The 26,936-nt window shown below is 35.8% G+C and overlaps 1 protein-coding gene across 12 annotated transcripts in view; it reads left to right on the plus strand.

The window, feature by feature from the left end:
• Positions 1 to 453: 453 nt before the first annotated feature.
• The window catches only part of TASOR2 (transcription activation suppressor family member 2), an 82,998-nt gene continuing 56,515 nt past the window's right edge, over positions 454 to 26,936 (plus strand). For 10 of the 12 annotated variants that reach the window (XM_036460825.1, XM_036460840.1, XM_036460880.1 and 7 more), the window contains exons 1-5: positions 454 to 661; positions 19,767 to 19,900; positions 23,969 to 24,114; positions 24,382 to 24,477; positions 25,721 to 25,793. In XM_036460825.1, coding sequence (XP_036316718.1) covers positions 612 to 661; positions 19,767 to 19,900; positions 23,969 to 24,114; positions 24,382 to 24,477; positions 25,721 to 25,793 — 499 coding nt within the window. In that variant the 5' untranslated portion in view covers positions 454 to 611. Of the gene's footprint in view, positions 662 to 19,766; positions 19,901 to 23,968; positions 24,115 to 24,381; positions 24,478 to 25,720; positions 25,794 to 26,936 lie in introns of those variants that run through there. The other 2 variants (XM_036460849.1, XM_036460867.2) reach the window with 2 other exon arrangements.

A 26,936-nucleotide genomic window follows, 5' to 3' on the forward strand; every position in this document is an offset into this window, starting at 1 on the left:
CGCGTCGTCTTCTCTCGGTGATTGGCTTCTTCCCTCCGTAAGTACGCCGCAGTTCAATTTTCACTTTCTCTTCCCCCGCCCCCCTTCCTGAGGCCGTGGGGTTTTACTTCCGGTTGCCAGCGCCCTCACTGGGAGTCGACTGGTTCCCTCTGATCGCCAGGCGTTTCGGGGGGTCGGTTCCTTTCTGTGATCCTCTGAGGGAGGGGCGACGCTTGGCTGACCAGCGCGGCAGGGCCTGCAGGCTCCGAGCCCGGTCGCCGGGCCGCGTTCCACCCGCCTGCGCCTCGGTCCCCAGGGCCTCCTTCCCGAAGCTCGCGGCACGAGGGCGGATAGAAGGACGGGCTGCGACGTGGAGGGTCCTGCGCGCCTCTGAGGAGCTTGTGCTAACCGGGGAGTCGAGGGGCCATTGGAAATCCGGGAGGAGGAGGAGGAGGAGGAAGAGGAGAAGGAAGAGGAGTCCCGCAAAAAAAGCGACTCAAAAGCTCCCTTGCCAGGAAGGAGGCAAAGAAAGCGGCATATTAACAAGGTCCGAAAATATCTCTGGCACTTTTGGCTTGGAGGGATCGAGAGAAAGGAAATGCGTGTGTGAGGAGCGGACCTCATATAAAACCATGGGCAAGACATTGAAGAATGATCCCAAAAATCTCAGCACAAAGGACAGGTAAAACTTCCCCCTCGTGGAGGCTTGGGTTTGTGGATCTTCGTAGACACCTTGCTGCTGTGCATGGCATAGTTGCTTGGGCGTTTGTGGCGTAACTATTGTAATTTAAAAAAATTTTTTTTAGTTGTACTTGCATGCTTTTTGTGAATGATTAATGACTAACGCATTCTTGCCTATTCGCCCTGCTCTAGGGTGAATGGGGTAGGAGGGGATGGAGTTTTCAGAGTCGTTTTTGCTTTGCTGCTTTTTGCATTTCTCCACCTTCTACCACTTGTGGCCATTCTCAGTATCATCATCATTTGTTTCAAGGAAGCCAGGATTTTACAAGTTGGTATAAGGTTTCAGAATTTTCCTTTCCCCTTTTTGAGGCAGAAAACCTGGTATGGTATAAGCATTTTCTTTTGAGTTGCTTGTTAGAGAACAGTTTCATCTTTATGGACATTTAAATAAACCTTTGCTTATTTGATTTGGAATGGCTGTTAAGTAATTTTATGAATGTTCTCTATAAACCCTGAACCACATGTTCTTTCTGTAGAGACTTCATGGCAGTGTGTGACCTCCCCCCCCCCCCCCCCCCCCTTTTTTTTTTTTTTTTTAAGTAGGTACAAGGAAGAAGTCTATCCATGGGGAGGGTTATTTAGCAACCAACCGTAATTTTGGTACATGCAACCCCGCTGCTATTTAACTGAGGGTGGCACCAAGCCGAATTTTGTGAGAGAACTTGGCAGATTAATCTCAAAATTTGAAGAAGATACGTTGAAAATTCTCAAGTTTAATGTAATCACCGTTTGTCTGTTTGAAATCCAAAAATTTAAATATACCTGACTCTTCTTTATTATCCCTGTAAGGTAAAATTTGAATGACAAGGCTTATGAAAATATACTCTAAACTTAGGTGATGTACAAGTTTATGGTGTCATTGTAATTATATTAGTGATCTAAGGGCCCACAATGTTTTTCTGAAAAAAGGGTGTGTATATGATATTTAATATTGTAGGATCTGAGATTGGTAGTAAACCTACTCAGGTTTATAACAAAGCAGATACTCCTTGATGGTGTAGGAATACTCTGATGTTGAAAAACTGCCTTCTGGAACTAGATGGCACTATACAATATGTTCAGTATGTAAGTAAATAACCCAGACTAGCCTAAATTGGTTTGGCTCTGGATAGAGCATCAGCCTGAGGACTGAAAGGTCCCAGGTTCGATTCCAGTCAAGGGCATGTATCTTGGTTGCAAGCACATCCCCGGTAGGGGGTGTGCATGAGGCAGCTGATCAATGTTTTTAGTTCTCTATCCCTCTCCCTTCCTCTCTGTAAAAAATTAAAAAAAAAAAATATATATATATATATATATATATATATTAATATATATCTTTTTTTTTAATAACCCAGACTAAAGAAAAATAAAAAAGTGACTGTACACAATTATTTTAGAAAGACAAAGAGCAGTGTTTGAAATTTGTGTTTCCAGGACATTTGCCCAAATGTTACCAAATTCTCTCTTTAAAATTTTTTTTGTTGATTTCAGAGGGGAAGGGAGAAAGAGAAACATCGATAAGAGAATAATCAATCGGCTGCCTCCTGTACACCCCCTACTCTGGATCGAGCCCTCAACCCCGCCTGTGCCCTGACTGGGAATCAACCCTGACCTCTTGGTTTATGGGTCCACACTCAACCACCAAGCCGCAGTGGCTGGGCGGATATTACCAGTTCTCTTTAAAAACTATTATGAGCATCTCCTGTAATCCAAACATGGTTGTTTAAATGAATTACAATCTGCAGTACCTAAAAACTTGCTTAATACATAGCCATTTGATATAAATGCAGTATGATATCTTTTTAGTATAATTAAGTAGATATGGCATCTATCAAGTGAGTCTTTCATCCCTTTATGAATGAATGCTTGTTATTCAAGTTTTTTTTCTCTGTAACGATGCTGCAGTGATTATCTTTTTTGCTGTTATAAACAATGCTTTATATGCTCATGATTATATTTCTGTAGAATTGATTCTCTACGAGAATGCTGGATAATAATACTGTTAACTGGCCCTCAAATGATTGTAGCTTTTATAGTTGCTAAAACAGTGTGTTTTTATCTTTCTGCTACTCAGCACTGGATGGTAACTATTTCTTTAATATCTTACTAATTTTCTAGTAATTGAAAATAAAATGTCATTTTAATTTTTATCATCCTTGGATAACAAGGAAGTTAAACATTTTTGGCCTGGTCATATTCTTTGGTTGTTTATTTGGTGGGTGGAGAGGATTCTGAATCCTATTTTGACCTATATGTCTGTTACCACACTGTTTTAATTATTGTAACTTTATAACATATTTTGATACTTTCTTTTGAAAAAAGTTTTGGGCTCTTTTTTTTTGCATATTTCTTCCAGATGAAATTTAGAATCATCTTTTCAAGTTCTATAGAAAATCTTGTTGGGATATTGTTTGTGATTGCATTCAATTGATAAATTAATTTGAGAAGAGACATCCTTTGAGTTTTTCCTTCTAGGAGAATAGGTATGTCTCCTTGTTTCTTATATTACAATTTTTGTTGTGAAATATACAATTTATGTGCACTGTAAAAAAGAAAAGTATATGTGTACTCAGCTTAATAGAACACTTTAAGTACCTTAGAAGCCTTTAGCATGTGCATCTCCCTAGAAGCAAAGTATTCCCTGCCCCATCACCATGGTCATTCTTAATTTTGTGTTAATTAATCCATTGCCTTACTTTATAGTTTTATTGTATTGTTTACTTTTATCTGGTTTTTTTTTTAACTTTATTTAAATAGAATCATACTGTATATTCTATAAATTACTTTTATTAAAAATTAAACGTGTGCTCATAATTCAGTAATTCAGAAACTTTTTTGGGCTCAGGATTACTTTTCACTTTTAAAAACTATTGAGGACCCCAAACACCTTTTGTGTCTGTAGATTATATCATATTAGACATTAAAACTAGCCAGTTTTAAGTATATCGAGCATCTTTTGGTATATTTACACCAATAATAAAAACAAACCCATTACACCTTAACATTTTAATGAAAAGTAACTATTTCCCAAAACAAAAAATATTCGTGACAAGAGTGGCTTTGTTTTACATTTTTGCAAATATCTTTAATAATTAGTGTCTCTTGTCTGTTTCTGCATTCGATCTGTTGCAATATATTGTTTTGGTTTAAGTATATGAAGTTGGTTGCAATATCTTTTCTCACTTTGTGGTGGTATTTTTTTATGAGCAGAAGTTCTGGATTTAAAATTTTTTAATTTCATGTCTGTATAATTAGAATTGTTACTTGTGTGTAATTTGAAATATAAATATAATTGAACTTTTTCTTTTGTAGATAATCAGTTGTGGTAGGAATGACCATTGAATCCATTTAGGTCATTTTGACTAGTGATATAATGTCTTTAATGGTTACAGGATTACTCAGATTTCTTTTTTTAATTTTGTCAGTCGTGGTAAGTTAGATTTTTCTGGACTCTGTCCATATTGTCTAAATTTTTAGTATGTATTGGCACAGAGTTATTAAAAGTGCCCTCTTGCCCTAATCATTTTGACTCAGTGAGTAGAGCATCAGCCTGTGGACTGAAAGGTCCCAGGTATGATTCCGGTCAAGGTCATTTACCTTGGTTTCGAGAACATCCCCAGTAGGAGATGTGCAGGAGGCAGCTGGTCAATGTTTCTAACTCTCTAGCCCTCTCCCTTCCTCTCTATAAAAAAATCAATGAAATATATTTTAAAAAATAATAAAAATGCCCTCTTACTATCAGTGTCTAAAGTATGTAATTATGTCTCCTTTTTTCATTTCTGATATTGAATATTTTTGTTCCAGTTTCCCCCTTACCCCTATCTGTTGATTCATTTTGCCTGTAGCTTATCAGTTAGGATTATCTTCTCATTGATTTTTTTTTCTTTGTGGTTATCTCTATCAAATATTCCTTTTTTGTGTTAATAAATTTACACACACACACACACACACACACACACATACACACACCAAAAAATAGACTATAGTAATCCTATCTAATAAAGAGAGAATATGCAAATTGACCATCATGCCATCACAAAGATGACGGTGCCTTCAGCCCTGCCCAAGTCCCCCAGTCCTTTCAGCCATGTGGAGGTGGCAGGCAGGTGGTATGGCAGGGACCTACTCTCAGTGCTCCTTACGCCTGCCACCAGAGTCCCACAATCCTTTCAGCTCAGCTGGGGGGTTGCGGGAGTCGGGGAGCGTCAGGTGCATAGTGTAGCTAGACCCACTTTCAGCCCCCCAGCCACCCAGGGCCGGCCCGAGGTGCAGGCAAGCCTCAGATGTCGGCTGCCCAGCCACCCAGGGCCACCCGAGGCTCAGGTAGCTGGAGCTGGCTGAGGCTTGCGCTGCTGGCAGTAGCAGCAGCAGAGGTGTGATGGGGGCGTCACCTTCCCCTGATCACTGGGTCACCTCCTGCCCCTGAAGGCTCCTGGACTGTGAGGGGACAGACTGGGATGAGGTTCCCCTTCCCCCATCCACCCATCAGTGCATGAATTTTTATGCACTGGGCCTCTAGTTATCTTTCTAAGGCTCCTTTCAGTTATGACACTGACACTCTACAAACTGCCTTACTGGAGGCTTGGTATGTGCGAGGCATTGGACACTGCACTAGATAACTTATCAAATTCCCTTTTTATTTGTTGCCATGAAGAGTCATTTACCCTAGTATTTATTAGCAAGGAAGCATAAAAGTTAGTATAACTTCTGTGAAAACTTGAAACAGAATACAGTAAAACTTAGATATAATGGACTAATTTGGAAAGGGGGGTCCATTAAAGCCCAAAGTCTATCATAAATAAAGTAGTTTTTCTGAATGCATATGTTAAAAAATTGACAAATTAGATGTAGACACTTTTATGTACTCCAATAATTAAAATTTAAGTATGTGTGAAAAGTTTAATTTCACCAAAAAGCTTTATATATGTATTCTGTAATTTAAAATTTTTACTGTGTAGGTCTAGTTAAATGTGTATATTCACCATCATTGGGAGTAAACAAATGCACATAGCTTGGGTGTGACTTAGCATACATTGGAACACCAGGCCAGCAGGAGTTAAAACTACTGCAGATGCCTGGCTGGCTGGTGTGGCTCAGTGGTTGAGCAGGCTCAGTGATTTGAGTGTTGACCTATGAACCAGGAGGTCACGTGGGGGGGTATGCAGGAGGCAGGCTATCAATGATTTTTCTCTCATCATTAATGTTCCTTTTCCTCTCCCTCTCCTTTCCTCTCTGAAATCAATTTTTGAAAACTGTTGCAGAATGTCACACAGTGAGACAGACAACAGCCTCAATTATTTCCTAAGATGCACTGTGCTAATCATTTGCTAATCTTTCACCGAACATTGCTTACAAGCAGAGACTCTGGATTTAAATTTATGTAGACTGTAGTTGTAGATATATTTATTTATGTCAATGAAATTACTACAGTGTTTTGTTTTTTTTCCAAGTATGGCCTATTTACCAGAATTTGTTAAAAATAACAGTAAAATAATAACAAAAAAAACCCATTAATTTATTTATAAGCAAATCTTGGTTAAAAGCATTTTTAAATAAACAGTAATTATTCACATAAGATATACAAACCACACCTGTTAAATTTGAAGTCTGTTAAATTGAGGCATGCAAAATCTAAGGATTACTGTATTCTGAGAGAGCTTTAGTGTCATATTCACTGTTAAAGAGCACCTGTGGGAATTTTTTTAATGCAATTTTGAAACATTTTTAGCTGGGACAAATAAGCTATTTACATTTACTACAATAGCTCCTATTTTGTGCTTCCTATTTGTCCTGGGTGTTCTATATTTTCTCTCCTTTTTGTTATTTTTAAATATTGATTTAATATCTTTTATCATTCCATTTTTGTCTTATACTAGTTTGGAAAGTGTACTTTTTTCTTTTTATACTTATTTTAGAAATATGCATCTTTGACTTACTCAAAATCTAAAATTAACTGAATCTTAGAAGTTTAGCTTCATTCAACCCTTCATGACTGTGTGTACTATCAGATATTTAAGCCTGAGGCCCTGTGCATGAAAATTCCTGCTCCTGGAGCGGGCCTAAGCACCAGTCTGGGCTCCCTCTGTGGTAGGTGACCAGGCGGGCCTATCAGGGGCGATTGAGCGGCCCCACCCCACTCCCATCACCCCTCTGCTGCAGCTGGTCACCGCTGCCCAATCCTCTCCCCAATCGCTGTTCTCTCCTTCTGCCTGCTGGCACATGTCTTGGCTGGCCTGGAACCTACTGCTCACCAGCCCCGCTGACCAGTCATTCCACGGTTCGGTCGTTCTACCGTTAATTCTATTTGCATATTTTGTTTTTATTATATAGGATTTTTAAAAGCATTCTTGCCGAAACTGGTTTGGCTCAGTGGTAGAGCATCGGTCTGCAGACTGAAAGGTCCTAGGTTCGATTTCTGGTCAAGGGCATGTACCTTGGTTGCGGCCACATCCCCGGTAGTGGGTGTGCAAGGGGCAGCTGGTTGATGTTTCTCTCTCATCAACGTTTCTAGCTCTATCTCTCTCCCTTCCTTTCTGTAAAAAATCAATAAAAAATATTTAAAAAAAAAAAAAAAAAAGAAGTATTCTTAGCAGAGGGAGACCTGTTTAGAGTTGTTATTGTGTTTTAGTCAGTGCATATGTACATTTCTTAGATTTTTACTGCTTTCTCTATTCATTGTTTTCTTTAATTTCTTTATTGATTAAAGTGTTCCATATGTTTTAGACCATCCATCTAGGGCCATTTTCCTTCTACTTAAAATGCATCCTTGGAATAGCTTTCATCAAAGGTCTTTTGATTATGAATTCTCAATTTTTTGTGATGAATTCAATTTACCTGAAAATACCTTTGTTTTATTGTCATTTATGGAAGGTATTTTTGCTGAATATAGAATTTTAGTTTTTATCAGTCTTTTTCTTTTTTATCTTTTCTTATTTTTGTCCATTGAAGATCTCATTCCTCTGTCTCTTGGTTTTCATTATTGCTATTGAAGTCAGCTATCAGTCTCTCTTTTTCTCTAGCTACTTTTTTCTCTTTGTCTTTAGTTTCCTGCTGTTTTGCTATAGTATTCTTGCTTGTGATTACTTGGCTTCTTAAATCTATACATTGGAGGTGCTTTGAAATGTACTTATTGGCTATTCATAATTCCTGAATTGTGAATTTCCATTTTTATATTTATTGACTTATTTATCTTAATGTATAAATAAATCTTTGCTAAATAACATAGTATATATTTTTCTGCTGGTCTTTTGCTTTGCTTTTGACTTTGCTTTCCACAGCTTTCCCAATAGAACGCATTACCAAACTTACGGATTTTTGATAATCTGATAAGTAAAACTTGATAATAAAACTCGGTGAATTTCCCTGGATGTGTTGCTCAGTTGAATGGAGCATTGTTCCATACAACAAAAGATTGCATGTTCAATTTCTAGTCAGAGTACATGCTTAGGTTGCAATTTGGTACAGGTCTAGGTGGGTATGGGAGGCAACCAATTGATGTTTCCTCTCTATCAAAAAACAAACAAAAACCAAAATATAAAACTCTGGAAATTGTCTTTTGGGAGAAGGGGTAGGACTATAACTAATTTTTTTTCCCCTCATAATTTGTTTGTTCAAATTTGTTTGTATCAACACTATTTAGACTAGTGTTGATAAATTCTATTCTTACATTTTCAAATTTATTAGTATAAATACTGTATGCTAATTTTAAAAGTCTTTTCCTTATATTTATAGTAACAGCCATTTTTTTTTATTCCTGTTACTTAAATTTTTTCTTTTTTAAAATTTTTTTATTATTTAAAATATATTTTTATTGATTTTTGAGAGGAAGGGAGAAGAATAGATAGAAACATCAATGATGAGAGAGAATCATTGATCAGCTGCCTCCTGCAAACACCCTACTGGGGACTGAGCTGGCAACCCAGGCATGTGCCCTTGGCCGGAATCGAATCTGGGACCCTTCAGTCCATTGGCTGACACTCTTATCCACTGAGCCAAATCGGTTAGGGATAATCTTTTGCTAAAAGATTATCCTATATAATAAAAGGCTAATTTGCAAATCAATCAAAACGACTGGTTGCTATGACATGCCCTGACCACCAGGGGGCAGATCATCAATGCAGGAGATGCCCCCTGGTGGTCAGTGTACTCCCACAGGGAGAGCACCACTCAACCAGAATTGGGCCTAAGCCATCAGTTGGACATCCCCTGAGGGCTCCTGGACTGCAAGAGGGTGCAGGCCAGGCTGAGAGACCACACCCCACCTACCCAGTATACGAATGTACACTGGCCTCTAGTCTAATATATTTCAAAAGAACCAGCTTCTGTTTTTATTGATTAACTTAATTGGTATTTTGTTTTTGTTATTTAATTTGTCTCTCTCTTTTTTTTTTTTTTTTTTTTTTTTAGTTACCTTTTTCATGATAAGAAATGTGCCTGGGGCATACTTTCTGTTTTCTCTTAATATTTTAATAATACTTAATTGAATAACTAAATCCCTAGCTAATATTCTGTGTGAAGACTCACTACCCTTTTGGCATGGTGAAATAGATCTTGTTTACCTTTGGGTACACCTGCTCCCTCATTAGGAGAAAGAATATTCAAGACCCCAGTTCTTGAGGCCTGTCTTCACCAGTCCAAATACCTGGTTCACCCTGTGGTTATCTTCTGCTCCTCTGTGAGCCACCTTCAGCGAACAGGACTGTTCTGTGCTCAGAGCATTTGAGATGGAGTGTATCTAGGGGTGGTTGCAATTTCAAAACACAAAAAGCTTCCTTGTGGCACGGATAAGGTATCACTCTCTCTTTTGTCATGTGTAATAATTAAAAGAACTCAAAGCAGACCTTAAAATGTAATTATGAGAGAAATTTGTTCTTAAATTTTCTTGTAAGAGGGACAAAACTACTTAATATCTTTGTAATAAATACATTAATGCGGCCATTTCATTGCAGACTGATAGTTTAATGCTAAAGCACAAATTAATAAGACAAGTTTAAAATGGGGAGCCAGAACAAAGGTCAGTTACTTTATATATAAAGATGTCTAAAAATGTCACTACATAAAGTTTGAAGTGACTCTAATGAAAGGTTTTTACATGGAAAAGTATGGTTTCCAAAGAAACAGCTGACTTTTTATACAGTGTAGATAAAAGATTATAAGCATCTGTTTGATATGCAAAAATACTTTTCTGCAGTTGGAATGGATTTTAGAATATTAAAACAATATTCAAAAACTGAGTATTAAATACAAAAGTAACCCACAGTTGAACGGAAAAGTCATATTTCTTATAACTATAACTTACTTTACACAATGGATATAAATCCAAAAAAATATTTTTTCTAAAAGAGGCACCATTGGGTATACTAAATATCCAAAGTGAATTTGTTTTTTTAATAGTATATGATTAATGTATATGATTCTTTAAGTATTTTAGTAATTTGCTTTGTGAGCTCAGATATTCCGTTTTCTATATGTACAGCACAATAGCAGTGATGATTCTCCAGAATCTCCTGATTTCCTTTAACAAATGCAGATGCTGTCCAGCAAATGTATATTGATGTCTGAAGTTACTTGGTTAAAATATGAGTCAAGAGTAAAGATGTCCTTTTGTTTTTGTAAATTGTACAACAAAGCCCCATGACTGTAGTTTGTGAGTTTATTTGAAGATAATGGAAAAGCTTAATAGAGGCAATGAGTTAGAATAATATCGGGTCACTGTAGTGAAAAGACATGGATTTCACATTCGGTCTGGGATTAACACTGGCCTTGTTAGTGGGTGCCTTCGGACAAGACCCTCCAGGAAGTTTGGAGAGGTCATTGTAAAATAACGTCCACCTTTGGGTATTGGAGAGCCTAAAAAACAGGATCAAAGGCACTCTGCTTGTTTGCCTGCCCTCAGACCAGACAGCAGCTCCCCGACTCCCCTACCTCGGTCTGCGCCAGCTCGCGGTTGGTTGCCCTCGTGGAGTTTTAAAAGGCGCCATCCCATGCTGCCCCGCGGCAGCCTGGTCCCGCGGCTGGCCGCCTCACTGGCCTTCCCTGGCGGAAGGTCCGGTGGCGCATCGGCACAGCCCCCTTCCCCACTCACCATGAGGTGAGGAGGGCTGGTGGGGGCTCCTAACCCCAGCTCTGGCTCTCCTCTGCTTCCTGGGACATCTAACTGGTCGGCGAGCTGCCTATCAAAGCGCTGGGAATAGAGGAGACTGAGAAGGAATAGGCTAAGTGCCATACCTGCCGGGGGGCTTTAGGGAGTGACTTCGGTGGGGCCATCGAGATGAGAGATGACACAGCCACACACGGTTGTATGGTTCTTGAAGGTTTACTGAGTGCCTTTGTTCCTAACTCCTTATTGGATTCTGTGAGTATGGTAGTGGGGAAACCCTTGCAGAACTGCTAGAGAGATGGCATCACTTTTTACATCATTTCTGTGTGTGTAGATTTGCTATATTTTGGGTCATCTTTTGAAATGTAAAACTGACTCCCAATGGACTTTGCACTACAGATAACAACCAGGGATATCTTGGATTTTATTTCTTCTGTGTATGATTATTTTGATAATAGAAAAACTTTAAAAACTTTTGTATATGACATTTAAAATTTTTTATGAATGTCATACATTTCTCCTATAGTATTTTCTGATTTTTAAATTTATTTTATTATTTTTCCCATCACCATTTATCCCCCTATACTCTCTTTCATCTCTACCCACCCCCCTAATTCCCACAATCACTACACTATCATCCATGTACATGAGTTCTTTTGTATTTTCTGTTTTTTAATGGGGACACTTTGTTTTATAGGTTTCTTTATTATGAGAAATGCTATTTCCATTTTGTTTTCTCTACTTTGTTGTCATTTAATAAACTAACTTGTTGCTACTTAAGACTATAGGAGATCTTGTTCTCCAAAATGAAAATAGCATTACTTCCCCCAAGTTGTATTTATATAAATGTAACATTTCAGGTGATAGTATATAAAGTTGTAAAAATGTTACAAAAATTATCTGTACCCACCCAGAGACAACCTGAGTAGAGTATTGAGTATCTACTGTGATGCTAGGGGCTCTACTGGACAAGGGGGACTTTGGTGAATAAGAGAGAGAGTATTTACTTCTATGGACCATACATTAACTTTTTGGGGAAGATAGATTCCAAAAAAATAAATTGATAAAATGTGGTTATGATGAGTGCTTTAAAGAAACCACCTACTTTAGTAGGTGGGATGTTCAGAGGTTTATCTAATGGGATAACTTCCAGATTACATTAAGAGAGGGAGCTAAGCTGGGCAAAATGGGAGAAAGCATTCCCTTCAGAAATAACAACAAGTACAAAGGCCTGAAGACAGGAAAGGTCTTGAATATGAAAGATCAGTGTAGCTAGAAGTAACTTGGGAAGGTGGATTAAGGTGAGTAGGAAATTAGCAGGGTCCAGATTTTACATGGTTATGGCAAGAGTGTACATTTTATCTGAAAGCAACAAGAAGCCAGGAAGGATTTTAAGTAGAGAAATGAAGTGGTCAGGAAAACAGATTCATTCATTACATAAATGTTTATTGAAACTTTATTGTGTATTAGGCACTATTCTGGGCATTGGAAAAGGATAAATTCCCATATTCATAAAGCTAATAATCTAGTGATGGGAGGATAATAAACCAAGAAAAATATCAGATAATTGAAAAGTGGTATGCAGAAGAGACCATTGTTTAAATTGTGGTCCATGTTCTTTAAGACTATAAACACACACATATTTCTCTTTTGTAATCTGCTTTTCTTTCCCCTAATCAGATTATGGTAAGACATTTTTCTATGATATTAAATGAACAGCTTTTATAATATGAACAATAAAAACTTATTTAAAAAATTAAAAAAAAATATTACTACTAACTAGCAAAAAAAAAAAAAAAAAAGAAAGAAAAGAAAATATGAGTGAGAAAGAAAATTAGAAGTCCAGTCAGTGAGGTTCTTCATCTAATAAAGCAGAAAGGAATTTATCTGTATCCCAAAACTGAAGAACATGAGTTTTTACGTTGAAAGAGATGTTTATCTGGTGCCCTGGACAAGAAAACAGGAAAACAAAACCACCGAACTGAATGTACACTTCCAAAGGAATAAGACCAGATTAGTTCCTAATCTTTCTACTTATGAAAAGAACAATGGGAGGAGAGCAGCTCTCGGAATACATTTTGAACAAATTCAGGAGGGAAAAAACCCTGTGAATTCCATATTATCTGTAAGTGCTGTCAGAAAGCCATGATAGGAAGTTCAACAGTTCTATGAGAAAGATAAGAGTTGTGCAGAGGAGGCATAGCTTAGAAATCTCCAGCAACCCTTCAGTCCCAGATAAGGACTAAGAGAGAATTGCTATGTACTGGCCTCAGACTGAACAGCTGTATAGCATCCATTAAGGAAAGCAGAGGGGGAAGAATTGGGAAGTGCCCACGCAGCCCAGAGTTCTTAGAACATGCTAGCAAAATACTCCTAGAACTGAGTACGTATATGCCCGTGTAAGCAAGTGTGGGATCTCTTAATTACAGTGGTCTTTAGAGGGAAACCAAAGCCGAAGTAAAGTCCCTCCTGAACCAGATTTCACTTGCAGATTATAAGAGGAGTGGAAACAGAGGCACCATATTATTTAAAAAATACAATCCTTGGAAGCAGAAACAGAAAGAAATTATTAAGCTAAGAAACCTGAAAACTGCTGTTTTCCCTACAGCCTCAGCCCTCTGCCAGTAGTCCAGGGTCATTCATCTTATGTACATATGAATAACAAAAATATGTACATTTATATGATCCTGTGATAGATTGCATTTCATTGTTGGCTTTTGTTCTCTTAACATGTTTCTATTAAAGGTATCATTCGTCTGCCAAAAAAAATCACTACTTAAAAGTGTACAATTTATTGTTGTTGTTGTTGTTGTTTTTTAGTATATACACCAGGTCATATCACCATTTTCTTTTTACTATATTTTTATTGATTTCAAAGAGGAAAGGTGTGAGATAGAGAGAAAATAATGAGAATCATTGACCAGCTGCCTCCTGCATGCCCCCCTACTGGGAATTGAGACCGCAGCCCTGGCATATGCCCTGACCAGAAACTGAACCATGACTTCCTGGTTCACGGACAACAGCCATTTTTTATTAGTTATATACCCCAGGGTTTTACTTCTTATATTCCTGTCATAACTCTGCAGTTCTTCCCACTAGGTTATCTTTTCTTTCCTCATGATTTTGGGTTTGGCTATGTGACTTGCTTTGGTCAATAATATCAGGTAGAATTGACAGCATGTCAGTTTTAGGCCTAATATCCCTTAAGAGGACTTTGGTATTTCCACTTGTTCACTGTACCTTTGCAGTTTCCATGAGAAAAGCATGCCCCTACTAGCTTATTGGTAGATGAGGCATATAAAGTATACAGTTCCACTTTCTACAAGCCTAATTCAGCCAATACTATAGAAATGTAACAGTAAATGATTGTGATTATGCCACTGAATTTTGGGATGGTTTGTTATTAAGCAATAGTTAATTGATACAAATATATCACACACACACAAAAAAAGGTTAAGGGGTGGGGGAACCACAATTTTCTACAAATGATGGGGGGGGTGGGCGATGGCCACAAAGTAGATCATGTGTGGTCTCCCCTGTTATACTTCACCAGCAGAAATTACTATTTGTTACAGAGATTGTGTGACACATAATCCTATAATATTTATTATCTGGATATTATGAAAAAGATCTTATCATGTCTTCAAGTAGGTGAAAAATGCAACGTAAAATTCCAATATACATTTAAAAATAAATGAATACATCACTTCCATACCTACAAAGATGGTTGTAATCAGAAAGATAAGTGTCAGCAACAACGTTGAGAAATTAGAACTTCCCATATATAGCTGGTGGGAATGTGAAGTGGTACAGCCACTTTAGAGAACAGTTTAGTAGTTCCTCAAATGTGTAAACATGTTTGCCATATGATTTAGCAGTTCCCCTAGATATATACTCAAAAGAAATAAAAACATGCCCACACAAAAGCCTGCACATGAATGTTTATAGCATGATTATTTATAATAGCCCCAAAGTAGAAATGACCCAAATGTCCATTAGTTGATGATTGGATTAAAAATGTGATATATCCATGAAATAAAATATTTGATCATAAAAAAGAATGAAGTATATGCTAAAATGAATGAACCTAAGCCAGTCACAAAGAGCACATATTGTATGATTCTTTTTTTGTTGTTGTTTGTTTGTTAATGAAATGATCTAGTATAGGCAAGGCTATAGGGATGGAAAGTAAATTAGTAATGGCTAGGCCTGGGGGTAGGGAACAGTGAGGGGTGAGGAGGATGATTAAGGGGTACCAGGTTTGTTTTGGAGGTAATGAAAGTGTTCTAAAAATGTTAGTGGTGATAAAGTGGGTTGCACAACTCTGAATATGCTAAAAGACATGGAATTGTACACTTTAAAATGGGTGAATTGCATGCTATGTTAATTATATGTTAATGAAGTTGTATTAAAAATGAATTAGTCCTGACCAACATGGCTCAGTAGTTAGAGCATTGTTCCTTGCATTGAAGGGTCTTGGATTTAATTCCCCATCAGGAGCTCATACCTGTATTGCAGGTTTGATCTCAGGCCCTAGTCAGAGTGCATGTGGGAGACAACCAATTGATGTCTCTCTCTCACATAAATGTTTCTTTTTCTCTCCTTCCCTCTTTCTCTCTCCCCTTCCATTCTCTAAAAATCAATGGGGAAAAAATATCCTCGGTGAGGTTTAACAAAAATTTTTTAAATTAATTAATTAATGACCATAAAACTATATAAAAAGATACAAAGCAGAAAAATAAGAATTTAAGGAAGAGAGAACCAGATAGTAGGAGGATGTGAAATGGGAACTGGCAAAACAGAAAAGAAATGGAAGAAAAAGATTAAACCTTTTCAGAGACAAAGAATAAATGAGATACACATGGGAGACAAGGCACCATTGCAAAGAACACCAAAGTAGAAATGAAATCTTAGGTATATTTTATCACAGTTTGAAAATGAAAAAGAAAAAGAAAAAAACCATGAGAAATAAAATAAATATATTTTTAAAAAGTAAATAATGAAGTAATGATATAGAAGGCCAAAATATGTAAAACTGGAGCCCCCAAAGAAGAAAAGCAAAACTATGCAATAAAACAAAGTGTAATTGAATGTTTTTTCTCCTTAAATAAATAAACATATTTGAATACCTAATGAAAGTATGCATCATATTCCAAGGAAAAATAGCACAGCACTGAGATATATTCTGGTAAAAAGTGTTTGGCTGGCAAAAGATCATGTTGTCCTGGCCGGGTAGTTTAGCTGGTTGGAAATTGACTACCCATTGTGGCTCACTTATGATTAATGTATACAATTTAGTGAAATATTGAATACTGATTTAATAAAAATAATGATATTACTATGAGGGGATGGGAAGAAGTATATTTTTATGTGTGTGTGGAAAGGTATTTTTCATTAAAGGAATATCTAAGTTTATACAGGTATTTTATTTAGAAACATGGAGTTATACGAGAAGATACAGCTAAAGTTGAAAGTTGTCACCTAAGAGAATTGAAAATAGGGTGCCCTGGGAGGATAGGGGCAATGACTGATAAGCCTAGTGGCATTTGGCCTTTTATTCAGTGTATATACTTTGTTGAAATTTATTTTTTAATAGAAGGGGAAGAAAGATTAAATAGCTTTCTTGTTCTGACACATTACTATCATAAAGCTAGAAAGTCCCAAAGCTAAAAAGACCTGGGTTCAAAATCTTGCCTTTCCAAGTCCTTTGATTCCAGAGTCCATGCCCTTTAGTTTGAAGAGGAGATTGTCCTAAACACAATTGTTTCACACATAATTCTTGAAATTATGGCCTAAATGTTAAAGATTACCAGCAAACAGGTTTTCAGTTTTCTCCGCTTATCCCCAGCTCTAGTGCAGAGCTATACATTTAAAAGGACTGTAGTAGATATTTATGGAACACTTATGAAGAATGGAGTGGAAATGTGAAAATCAAAGAGGGATATTAAAGAGGGATATTACATGAATAGTAATAAGAATCAAGGGTGTTTTGCCCTTGTGCCTGGGAGAATGTAGATTTTATTGAGAAGGTGGGAATCAAGCAGTCAGAGACTTTAAATACCTATACTGTGAACCCTTGATTTTTGTGGGCCTCGATTTAACTGACAAAATTTCTGGTCTGCATGTCACATGTGAAAATTAACAGGTTGGGTTTTTGTTATTAATTCATTGTTATTTTTAACAAATTTTAGTGAATAGAATATATGTTGGAAAAATTACAGTAATACAAATAGAAAACTTTTTGGTGAAATTAAACTTTTCATACATACTTAATTTTAATTACTACACAAATGTGACTACTACCTAAGTAGAAACAGGTAAACTCACTAATTTGTCAATTCTTAAACATAATCATTTGGAAAATCTACTTTATTATATAATGAACTTTCAACTTTTAACAAACCCTCCTCTCCTAAATTAATCTGTTATAGTGAAGTTTTACTATATTTTAAGTTTCAAGTTTTCACAGAAGTTATATTAACATTTGTGCTTTCTTGCTAATAAATATTAAGATAAATGTCTCTTCATGGCAATAAATAAAAAAGGAATTTGATAAATTATCTAGTGCAGTGCCAATGCCTCAGACATACTAGACCTAGACCTTCAGTAAGGCAGATTTATAGTCACGGTGTTAGCACTGAAAAGAGCCTTAGAAAGATAATTATAATTAAACTAGAGGCCATTGTACAAAACTCGTGCACTTTGAGTGAAGGGGCCCCTCAGCCCATATTGCGAGAGGGCGCAGGTCAGGCCGAGGGACCCCACTGGTGCACAATTGGGGCTGGGGAGAGATGTGGGAGGTTGGCCATCTGGGGAGGGACTGTGGAAGGGCTCCAAGGCATCTCTTAGTCCCCATGGACTGGACCTCAGCAGCAAGCTAACCTACCTGTTAGAGTGTCTACTGCCTGGTGGTCAGTGCACATCATACCGACTGGTCTACTGTCTGCTCCTTGGTGGTCAGTGCACATCACAGCAACTGATTGACCAGTCGACTGTCTGCTGCCTGGTGGTCAGTGCATGTCATAGCGAGCAGTTGAGAGGCCTTAGCATATCACGCTTTAATTGAATGGCCGATTAGACAACCAGACACTTAGCATATTAGACTTTTATTATATAGGATGAGGCCTTAGAATAAATACTTCAACAAGGTTCTTAGTGTGCTTTCTGCTGCCAATTAAAGTGATTTAAACAATCAGGGACATGTGTAATCTATAATGATTAAAGTATAATGTGCTAATTAGACTGGAAATCATTCCAGACAAAACCAGGGGCTGCAAGGGAAGCCCGGTCTGGTTGCCAGAGGTAAGCCGGTGCAGCCAGGGGAAGGAAGGCCTACACTTGCAGGTATTTCATGCATCTGGTCTCTAGGTTTACATATCAAAAGATTCAGAGGCAATGCACCTGTTCATTCAACAGTTCTAGAACTTCATTAAGGATCTAGATTCTTTCTGTTTGGTTCCATCATCATTGTGTTGGCTGCTCAATCTAATTATGGGTGCTGGGAGTTCCAGACAAAAACAACGCATCTTCAGATAAGGCCTTAAGGCTAGAAGAGGTTGGAATCAGGAAGAGTGCACCTTTTCCTCTTGTTCTTTTTATAAGAAACCTTTTCTATAATTCTGTTTGTAGGGTCTTGGCCAGAGTTGAATTAATATTTATTCCTAAAACAATCACTAACCAAAGAGAATGAAATTACCATAATGAGCTTAGATTATTTGGGATAAGCACATACACCCTGCTCCCAAACCTCTCCTGAAGCTTTGGGTCACCCAATATCTAACCAAAGCTGCTTATTTGGGAGAAGGGAATAAAAAAAAAGGCATTATTATTGAGAAGGGAGTCATTAATATCATAGGAAGGTGTCAGAATAAATTAATGATAGGCCTGCAATAGAATCCTGGTATCCTGATTTCCAATTTAATTCTCTCCCTTGTTCACATAATCTACTTACTTAATGATGCGTATCACCATATTGCTACTTTTTCTTAAAAGTATTCATATCCATACAATTCTGACTCAAATACTTTTGCCAGGGGGAAAGTGTAAAATTATATAACTGTATATGTGATCTTTAAATTCCTTTTTATAAAACATGTTGAAAAACCATTTGCAATTCCTTACATGTATCTTTTTTCTACCTCTGCATTTGTTCCATTACCTAGAAAACATACACACTATGCCCCTCTTTGGCTTATTGTTTTTAGTACTTATCTGAATATCAAGTATCAGTGCCTTTCTGAAACCTTTCTTAACATATCAATGAAATTGGTTGTTTGTACCATTATGTACTTAGTTTCTTTACAGGCTTGTCTTCCTTTTCTAATCTAGTAGTTTTCATTGTAAAGACTTTTTCCTAATACTGGGTATGTAATAATTGTCACTAGTAATTTTGTTTAATGAATGGATGCATAATATGACTTCTCCAGAGGTTTTTGCTATTATGGATTCCGGTGCATGGAATACCCTTGTACATATATCCTGTGCACTGACACTAGTATTTCTGAGGAGTTGATTCTCAGAAATGGAATGGTTATTTGATATGCACATTTATAAGTTTTTGTTAGGTGCTACCAAATTGTGTGGGGAGGTATTTTATTTGTGTTCTATTTGATTTTGCCATTTCCAATCAGTAGAATGAATATGAATGTGATTCTATAATCTCTTCATTTTGAAGGATTGTTTTTCCCAGTAAGGCAAAAGGGATTCTATTAGTATAGTTTATTTCTGTCGACAAAATTTTCTTTAAAACTTAAAAAAATATGTATTGTTGGAAAAGCATTTCATTTTATGTGTGTTACTGCTTATATAGCAACTTTAGCCCTTAGTTCTGTAGAGTTGTCATAGGAGGTAACCATTACAGAATTGTACTAATGCAAATTAGATGCCAGTAGTTATTTGTTTATATAATAGACATGCTGTAAATAGAACTATTCATTTTATGATATAATTTTTTCTTTTTTCATTTTAGCATCTATGGCATTAACGGAAAACAGGACTATGTCAAGAACTCTGGGGGTATACTTGGTGAAAATGAATTAAGACCACCCACCCAACTACATTCTCTCTTAGAGAAGACCAGGACAGGGTTCATACCAGAAAACAGTGGGTATTAAACTAAATCCAATAAGTTATTACTAATAAATTCAAAGTAGACCAGGATAGCTTTTTAAATTTTAATTTTAATCATATGAAAGAACTTTTAAAATTTATAATTTCAATAGCTACAAATTTATTTAAATCATTAGTCCATAACTGATAAGTGATTGATTAAATTTTTAAATTGTATTCAAGAAAAATTGTCATACTCCTCATTTGTATTTTTTAAATTATGATTTATTTTACTTGATTCTGAATTAAGATATATTAGAAGTAATATATGCTTATATAGGAAAAGCCTAAATTTGTAGAAGTATGTATAAAATAAAAAATATAAGTTTCCATTTTAACCATTTCCCACTCTCAATAACCATTGAACACTGTTAACAGTTTGGTTTCCCATCTTTCTAGATTTTTATCTGTATACTTTCAAACACATAATTTGGAATGTTGTTGTTGTTATTTTTTAACCAAAATGACATTATGTAATGCATGTTATTTACTCCATAGTGTATAATGGATAACTTTATATGACAGTATTCGTAAGTTTATTTTATTTAGTAAATGCAATGTGTTTCCCTGTTAGTGGCAATTTTAGATTATCTCCAGTGTTTTTTGCTATTATGGATTCTGGTGCGTGGAACACCCTTTTACGTATATCCTGTGCACTTACACTAGAGTTTCTGAGGAGTTGATTCTCAGAAATGGAATGGTTATTCGATATGCACATTTTTAAGATTTTGTTAGGTCCTACCAAATTGTGCTCTAAAAAAGTTGTATTTATATTAAACTGGCAATTCTTTAGTATTAAAAGTAAAGGTAATACATTTAGAATTAAATGATTAAAGGGTAGGCTATTCCTTCAACAACTATCAAATGGCCTGCTTAGATTTAAAATATATAATCATAGATAGTACTAGCAGGTTAGTTTGCAATCCGTCTATAGGGGATACTGATAGGGACCTTTAATGGACTATATTGTTGGGTTCTGGGTGTTCCTCTTGATGAGTGTTGTTGTTTAATGCACAGACAGGAGATGCGGTAATGAGAGTTCTGGGGAGATGTTGTCAGTTTTGTGACACCTGAGTTGTTGGCATTAGTTCATCTCATTATTTGATGTCAGACCAGATGCTAATAGAATTAAAAAAAATCCCTGTGATATACCATCAGAAATCGGTTTATCATTTTCTGATCTCTTTTATTAGAAGTTAAAAAAAAAAAAAAGTACCCAGATACTCAGTATCTCTAATAGATTTTGAGAAAGAGAGATTAATGGAGGGTACTTTGAACAGATTCTACCTGTGTCAAACTTGAGTTAGCATTTTAGATTGAATCCACAAATAGCAGAGAAGTGAGTCTAAAGCCAGGTGCTATAGGAAAGCATATTAACTCAATTTCCAGAGCCATTATGATTGAACTTAAATTTTCTCCATGTGCTTTCTATTGGTCACTTAAGCCGTAGGGCCACTTTTTCTACATTATAGGCAAATACTTTTCAAGTTACCTTTATAAAATTCTCAGCTATCTTATTTATAAAGTAGAAAACTTGTGCTTACTTGAGAGTATAATTGAAGTAATTTATGAAGTCATGAAGATTGAAGATCTGTGATTTTCAACACTGTGGCTTTTGACATGCTTTCCCTTCTAACCACAAAAGGATTTTATTCATATATATATGAATTTAAAAAATTGTCATACTCCTCATTTGTATTTTAAATTATGAATATATATATTGCTGTCCGGAGGATGCTGACCTAAAGGGGAAGCATTTTTAACTACAAAGAAATATTTTTAGAAGTAAACATAAATAAGCACAAAGTCATTTATTTCCTTCTTGTTTCTCTTTATTTTTTCTTTTTTTGTATCTTTAAAATATATTTTCTTTTGTTTTTATTTATTTTATTTTCTTGTTTATTTTAAACCATCTTTATTAATAGCTTTATTGGGAACAATACTCTTCACATTGGTATAAAGTGTTCTCTGACTACATGTACTTGGGAAACATTGTGTTAGGTATGTTGTTTTTTTAATTGCACTGCTTTTAGTTTTCAGTTTATTTTGCGTTAACACTCAAAAATAGGGATATAGTAGTATTCAGTACTTATGAAACTTAAAACATGCCTATCTATTAACATCTTGTAGAATTTAAAGAAATTGATATTCATAGAAAGTTCATTTTTAAAGCTGTGATGACTTTTGCTTCTGTCACTGAAAGCAACATATTTCTCAAATATCAAAGTACAGTTACATTTTTTATATTGCCTTTTAAAAATATTAAATACAGATTTCCAAATTTATAATTTTTAAACAAATTCTGATCTGTATTTAAGCTTTTGTAAGATGAATTTACAAATGCATAGACCTCCTATAATACAGCTTTAGAAAGCCAAAATTTTAATTATTATCATGGGTGTTTTGCTATTTTAATCTCTAGTATATCTTTATTTTGTATAGCCCTAGTAATACTTCAATACTAATATTGAAGGAGAAAGTGAAACTGAGAAAAAGTAAAACAGAATTCATATGGATCTGATGTACTACTTCAGAATATGCTTAAATATTTCATCCTCTTTTCTTTCCTTCCTTGCTGTTTACAAACTTACATTGTTGGTACTAGGAAGTTTTGTTTATAAAGCATTTTAAACTAACTTTATAATTGAAGTGTTAGGACAGTTTGGTACAAATTAGTTTCACTGAAATGTTGTTTTCGTTTCTGTGATAGTCTAGTTTGTTTTGTCTTACTTGTTCATAATTTAATTGTAAATAATATGCTTTTGCCTTAGCTGGCTTGGCTCAGTGGATAGAGCATCAGCTTGCAGTCTGAAGGGTCATGGGTTCAATTCCAGTCAAGGGCGTATACCTGGGTTTCGGGCTCGATCTTTGATCTCCGGTCGGGGGCATGCAGGAGGCAGCCGATCAATGATTCTCTCTCATCATTAATGATTCTATCGCTCTTTCTGTTTCCCCTCCTCTCTGAAATCAATAAATACATATTTTTAATAATAATAATAATAATAGTAATATGCTTTTTCCTTTAACTTTGGAACTGTAATTTGCAGAGTTCTAGTAAATGTAGGAATCCACATTAATGTATTTACCGTATTTGTACTAAATGACTATAACTTGCAGTGCTATATAAATTATTCCATGCTTTCTTATTTATAAATTGTTAGTTTGTATACTCCTCCCCAGCCTTGTTAAAGAAAGTAGAGAAGTTATAAATAGGAGTAAACAAATTAAATGTTTAAAATATTATGTGAAGTTATTAGGTTCAGATCTTGCTAAAGACTTATAAAGTCAAAAGGCACAAAGGCTCACATCGAGAGAATCACTGGGTGGAGTCAGCAATTCTCAGTTAGGAAACATGCCTCTCATGGGAAGGGCATATCAGAATATGTGGGATAGCACAAGAGTATGGTTTGAAAATAGCACTTTAAAAAAGTAATAGTTTTTGTAAAATGAAAAAAAATGATTTTATAATACAAACCATAACATCTTCAATAGACATATCTAAGCTAGTGAGGAAACTCCAAAGATACAGTGATTTCTAATGTGTTTGCTGAGTGTGCAATAGTAGGCTCCTTAAAAAGAGCCCAACAGATGTACTTGGGGATTTGATGAGAAGAAAGGAAGGGTAAATTTATCAAAATATGGCATAGGTTTAAACAATCATAAAGATGTGAAACATTGGTCTGAGTGATTGCTGAGCACCAACTTGACAGTACAGTCACATCTGCATTTACCAGTTGCAGTTACAACATTCAGCTTAAACCACAGCCATAAGGGGTCTGGCAGGGTACATTTTATTCTTGTATTGAAAATAATTCACCCTAAATTGTAATTCATTTAGATTATTTTCTTCACATGAGAGGCCCCACCTCCATTGGGGGAGATCCAGGGGAGGACATTTTACTAGGTTTGGCCCATCTTTTAAATTAAGATATGATCGCCAAAACACATGGTAAAAGTCTTAGTTATATAGGAAGGAAATAGATGAAGTATTTAGTGTATCACTTTTAATCCCTTCCTTTGGTTATCTTAAACAGTTGCATTATTTTTGTTTGTGTTTTACAGTTTTTGAGACAGTGTCCTTGAGTTCAGACTCTCTCTTCCAGAGGGCAGTTTCAATTCTCCATACTTCTTACTTGGACTCGGCATCTGAGCATGGTTTTCAATACAGTCAAGTGACTTTGGTGAAAAATGACATTTTCTTAAATGAGGTGAGGAGCTTAGTACACATTGTATCTGTGTGTTAGTTTTATTTTAGCTTTAAAGAACCATGATTTGGGCCTAGTTCTTTTAAGCTATCACTTTTCAAATTAAAAGATTCTTGGAAACAGTCACTTGGAAGTTAATAATCTAAAGAATAGAAAAAATAAATTTTATTAGACTTTTAACAGGAGCAATTCAGATGATGCATTTTTAAAAATTAACTTGCAAGGCAAAATGACATATTTATACCATTTGATTATTCTCTCTTTATATAGTACAAAGCTTTTTACCAAGAAAAAAAAGCAAGTAACTACACTCAGGAAGAACTTAAAGAAACTTACGGGTTTCTTCTGTTTGAAAGTGAAAATCAGGTAAGGGAATTAGGTAGTATAAAATTAAATTTGTGAATTAACGTATAAAATAACTTATTAAACAAGTTTTTTTGTTGTTGTGTTTTTTGTTTTGTTTTTAACCTAAGTAAGTATTATAAGATTAACAGTTCATCAGCCTTTTTTGTTACTTAGTTTGATAGCAATATAAATGATAGTGAAGCTAGTTATGAGATTGTATTTCTGCAACTTGTTATAGGTCCCTTTTAGTTTTATCTTAAATTTGTAAACTCGTGGTCAGATTTTAATTAATACAGGTTTCTTAGGTATCAGTAATGCCTTTCAATGGAATGAACAGCTATTTCTCCATTATGGATCATTGTTTACATAGATACTTTCTATTCTTTATGCAGGTTTTTCAAGTTTAATATATTTTTATTAATTTTTTACAGAAAGGAAGGAAGAGAGATAGAGAGCTAGAAATGTCGATGAGAGAGAAACACCGACCAGCTGCCTCTTGCACTCCCTCTACCGGGGATGTGCCCGCAACCAACGTACATGCTCCTGACTGGAATCGAGCCTGGGACCTTTCAGTCCGCAGACCGACGCTCTACCACTGAGCTAAACCGGTTTCAGCAGGTTTTTCAAGTTTAAATGATATAGTTTTGGGCATAAAATGAGCACTTTCAGCATTCTAGTTAGTTGGAATTGTTTCATTCCCATCTTTGAAGATTGAACATCCATATTGTTGCTTTAACCTGACTTGTGGGAGAAGGAAAATGTGTTTGGCACCTTGATTTAATTTTTAACATAAGGTAATGTTTTAGTAGGGTTAATGGTATTTTAAAAACAATGGTAGATTTGCTTACAGAATGTTTAATATTCATATATAATATAAAGATATTATAGTAATACCAGTATATTTTATTTAATCAACTACTTCCAAATAAGATGTGCTAAGAATTCGTACTATAAAACACATTTGGGAGTAAACATTTCCAAAGCTATATTTGAAAAATAAAACTTTAAGAAAGGACTTATCTGTGATCTTGTTTAATTTGGTTTTGCTGGCAACATTTTTGTTAACAGAAATGGTGGCTTTCATGAAAAATTTGAACTATTAATCAAATATAGTAGCCTTACATAACCTTGCTTTGTGCCATAAATATGTACAGGGTAAAGATTTTATTCTTATTTGAAAGCCTATAGATTCTAGTGTTCATCATTACCTCTCCCAAGACGAATATGATAAGCAAAGTACTTATCGGAACTTTTTTGTTTAAAGGCAAAATTGGTATGTCAGCGTGGACTCTGTATTGGCAGCAGTGCTATTACCACTCTGGGTGACCCAGCAAAAGGTAAGAAAAAAGAATTTCTTCTTTTACAAAATGAAGTACGGTGTAGTTTATTTCATAAGATACCCATATTAAAGGCCAGTTTCATTAATGATAAATAATAATCTTTAGAATAGAACTGTATCATGAGCTTTGAACCTAAAGTTTTCCAATAGAAGTTACATGATCAGAATTTGTTTTTAAAAGTTGATTGGACTAGAAAACATACTGAAATTATCTTTTAGTGCTAGGAGATTATTATAGTCACCCAGGATTAGTGAGGCTCTCTTCTATGCTATCATAATAGCAATAGGAATAGAGAATATATAGAACTTATCAAACTTGGCAACTATGGAATGTGAGGAGTAAGAGACAGGAAATAAAGATTTAAACTTACACTACAGTGATTTTACTTATAGAAAAGAGACACAGAAGGAGAGAAGATTAGTTGCGAAGCTGATAGAAAGGTAAATCATAAGATTACCAAATATAGATTAACACTAAATTTCTTCAGTTTTCTCATATGTAAGACTAGAGGCCTGGTGCACATGTCCTGCATTGGGAGGAAGGAGGGTACTGTGCCCTTTTGCAGTCTCGTAGCCCTTGGGGGATGGGATGTCAGTCAGATATCCTTAGCGCTATCGCTGAGTGGGGAGAGGCTCCTGCCACCATCCCTGTGCTCCTCGGCCATAGCCTGGCTGCTGCATTGAGTGTCAGCCCCCCAGTGGGCAGTGTGCATCATAGCAACTGGTCCCCCCATTCGATCAATTTGTATATTACCCTTTTATTATATAGGATGGGTAGCACTGTCTTCTACAATAGATTTGTTGTGAAAATACATGAGACTGTAAAGTGCTGACCACAGCACAAACCTAATAAACTCTCAGTAATTGGACACTGCTACCTGCATGAATTGATTTTGAAAAATAATGAGATCTTCATAAGCGTTTCTGAAAGATATCTTAGTGGTGATAAGAATAATTGGAAAAGGAATTAGGAGTGTAGATTTTGGGTAAAGATGATGGGGGTTGGCATTAGTTGAAGCCCAACATAGTGTTATATAGAACAATATAGAAGGAAAAAATGGCAAAGAACAACTTTTGGATCATATGGGACTAGGGGGAGGGGAGAATAAGGAAGGTGTAGTCTGTAGAAGGAGGAGGAGTC

Source organism: Pipistrellus kuhlii, unplaced genomic scaffold (genome assembly GCF_014108245.1).
Source record: "Pipistrellus kuhlii isolate mPipKuh1 unplaced genomic scaffold, mPipKuh1.p scaffold_m20_p_1, whole genome shotgun sequence".
In the NCBI taxonomy this organism is placed as follows: Eukaryota; Metazoa; Chordata; class Mammalia; order Chiroptera; family Vespertilionidae; genus Pipistrellus; species Pipistrellus kuhlii.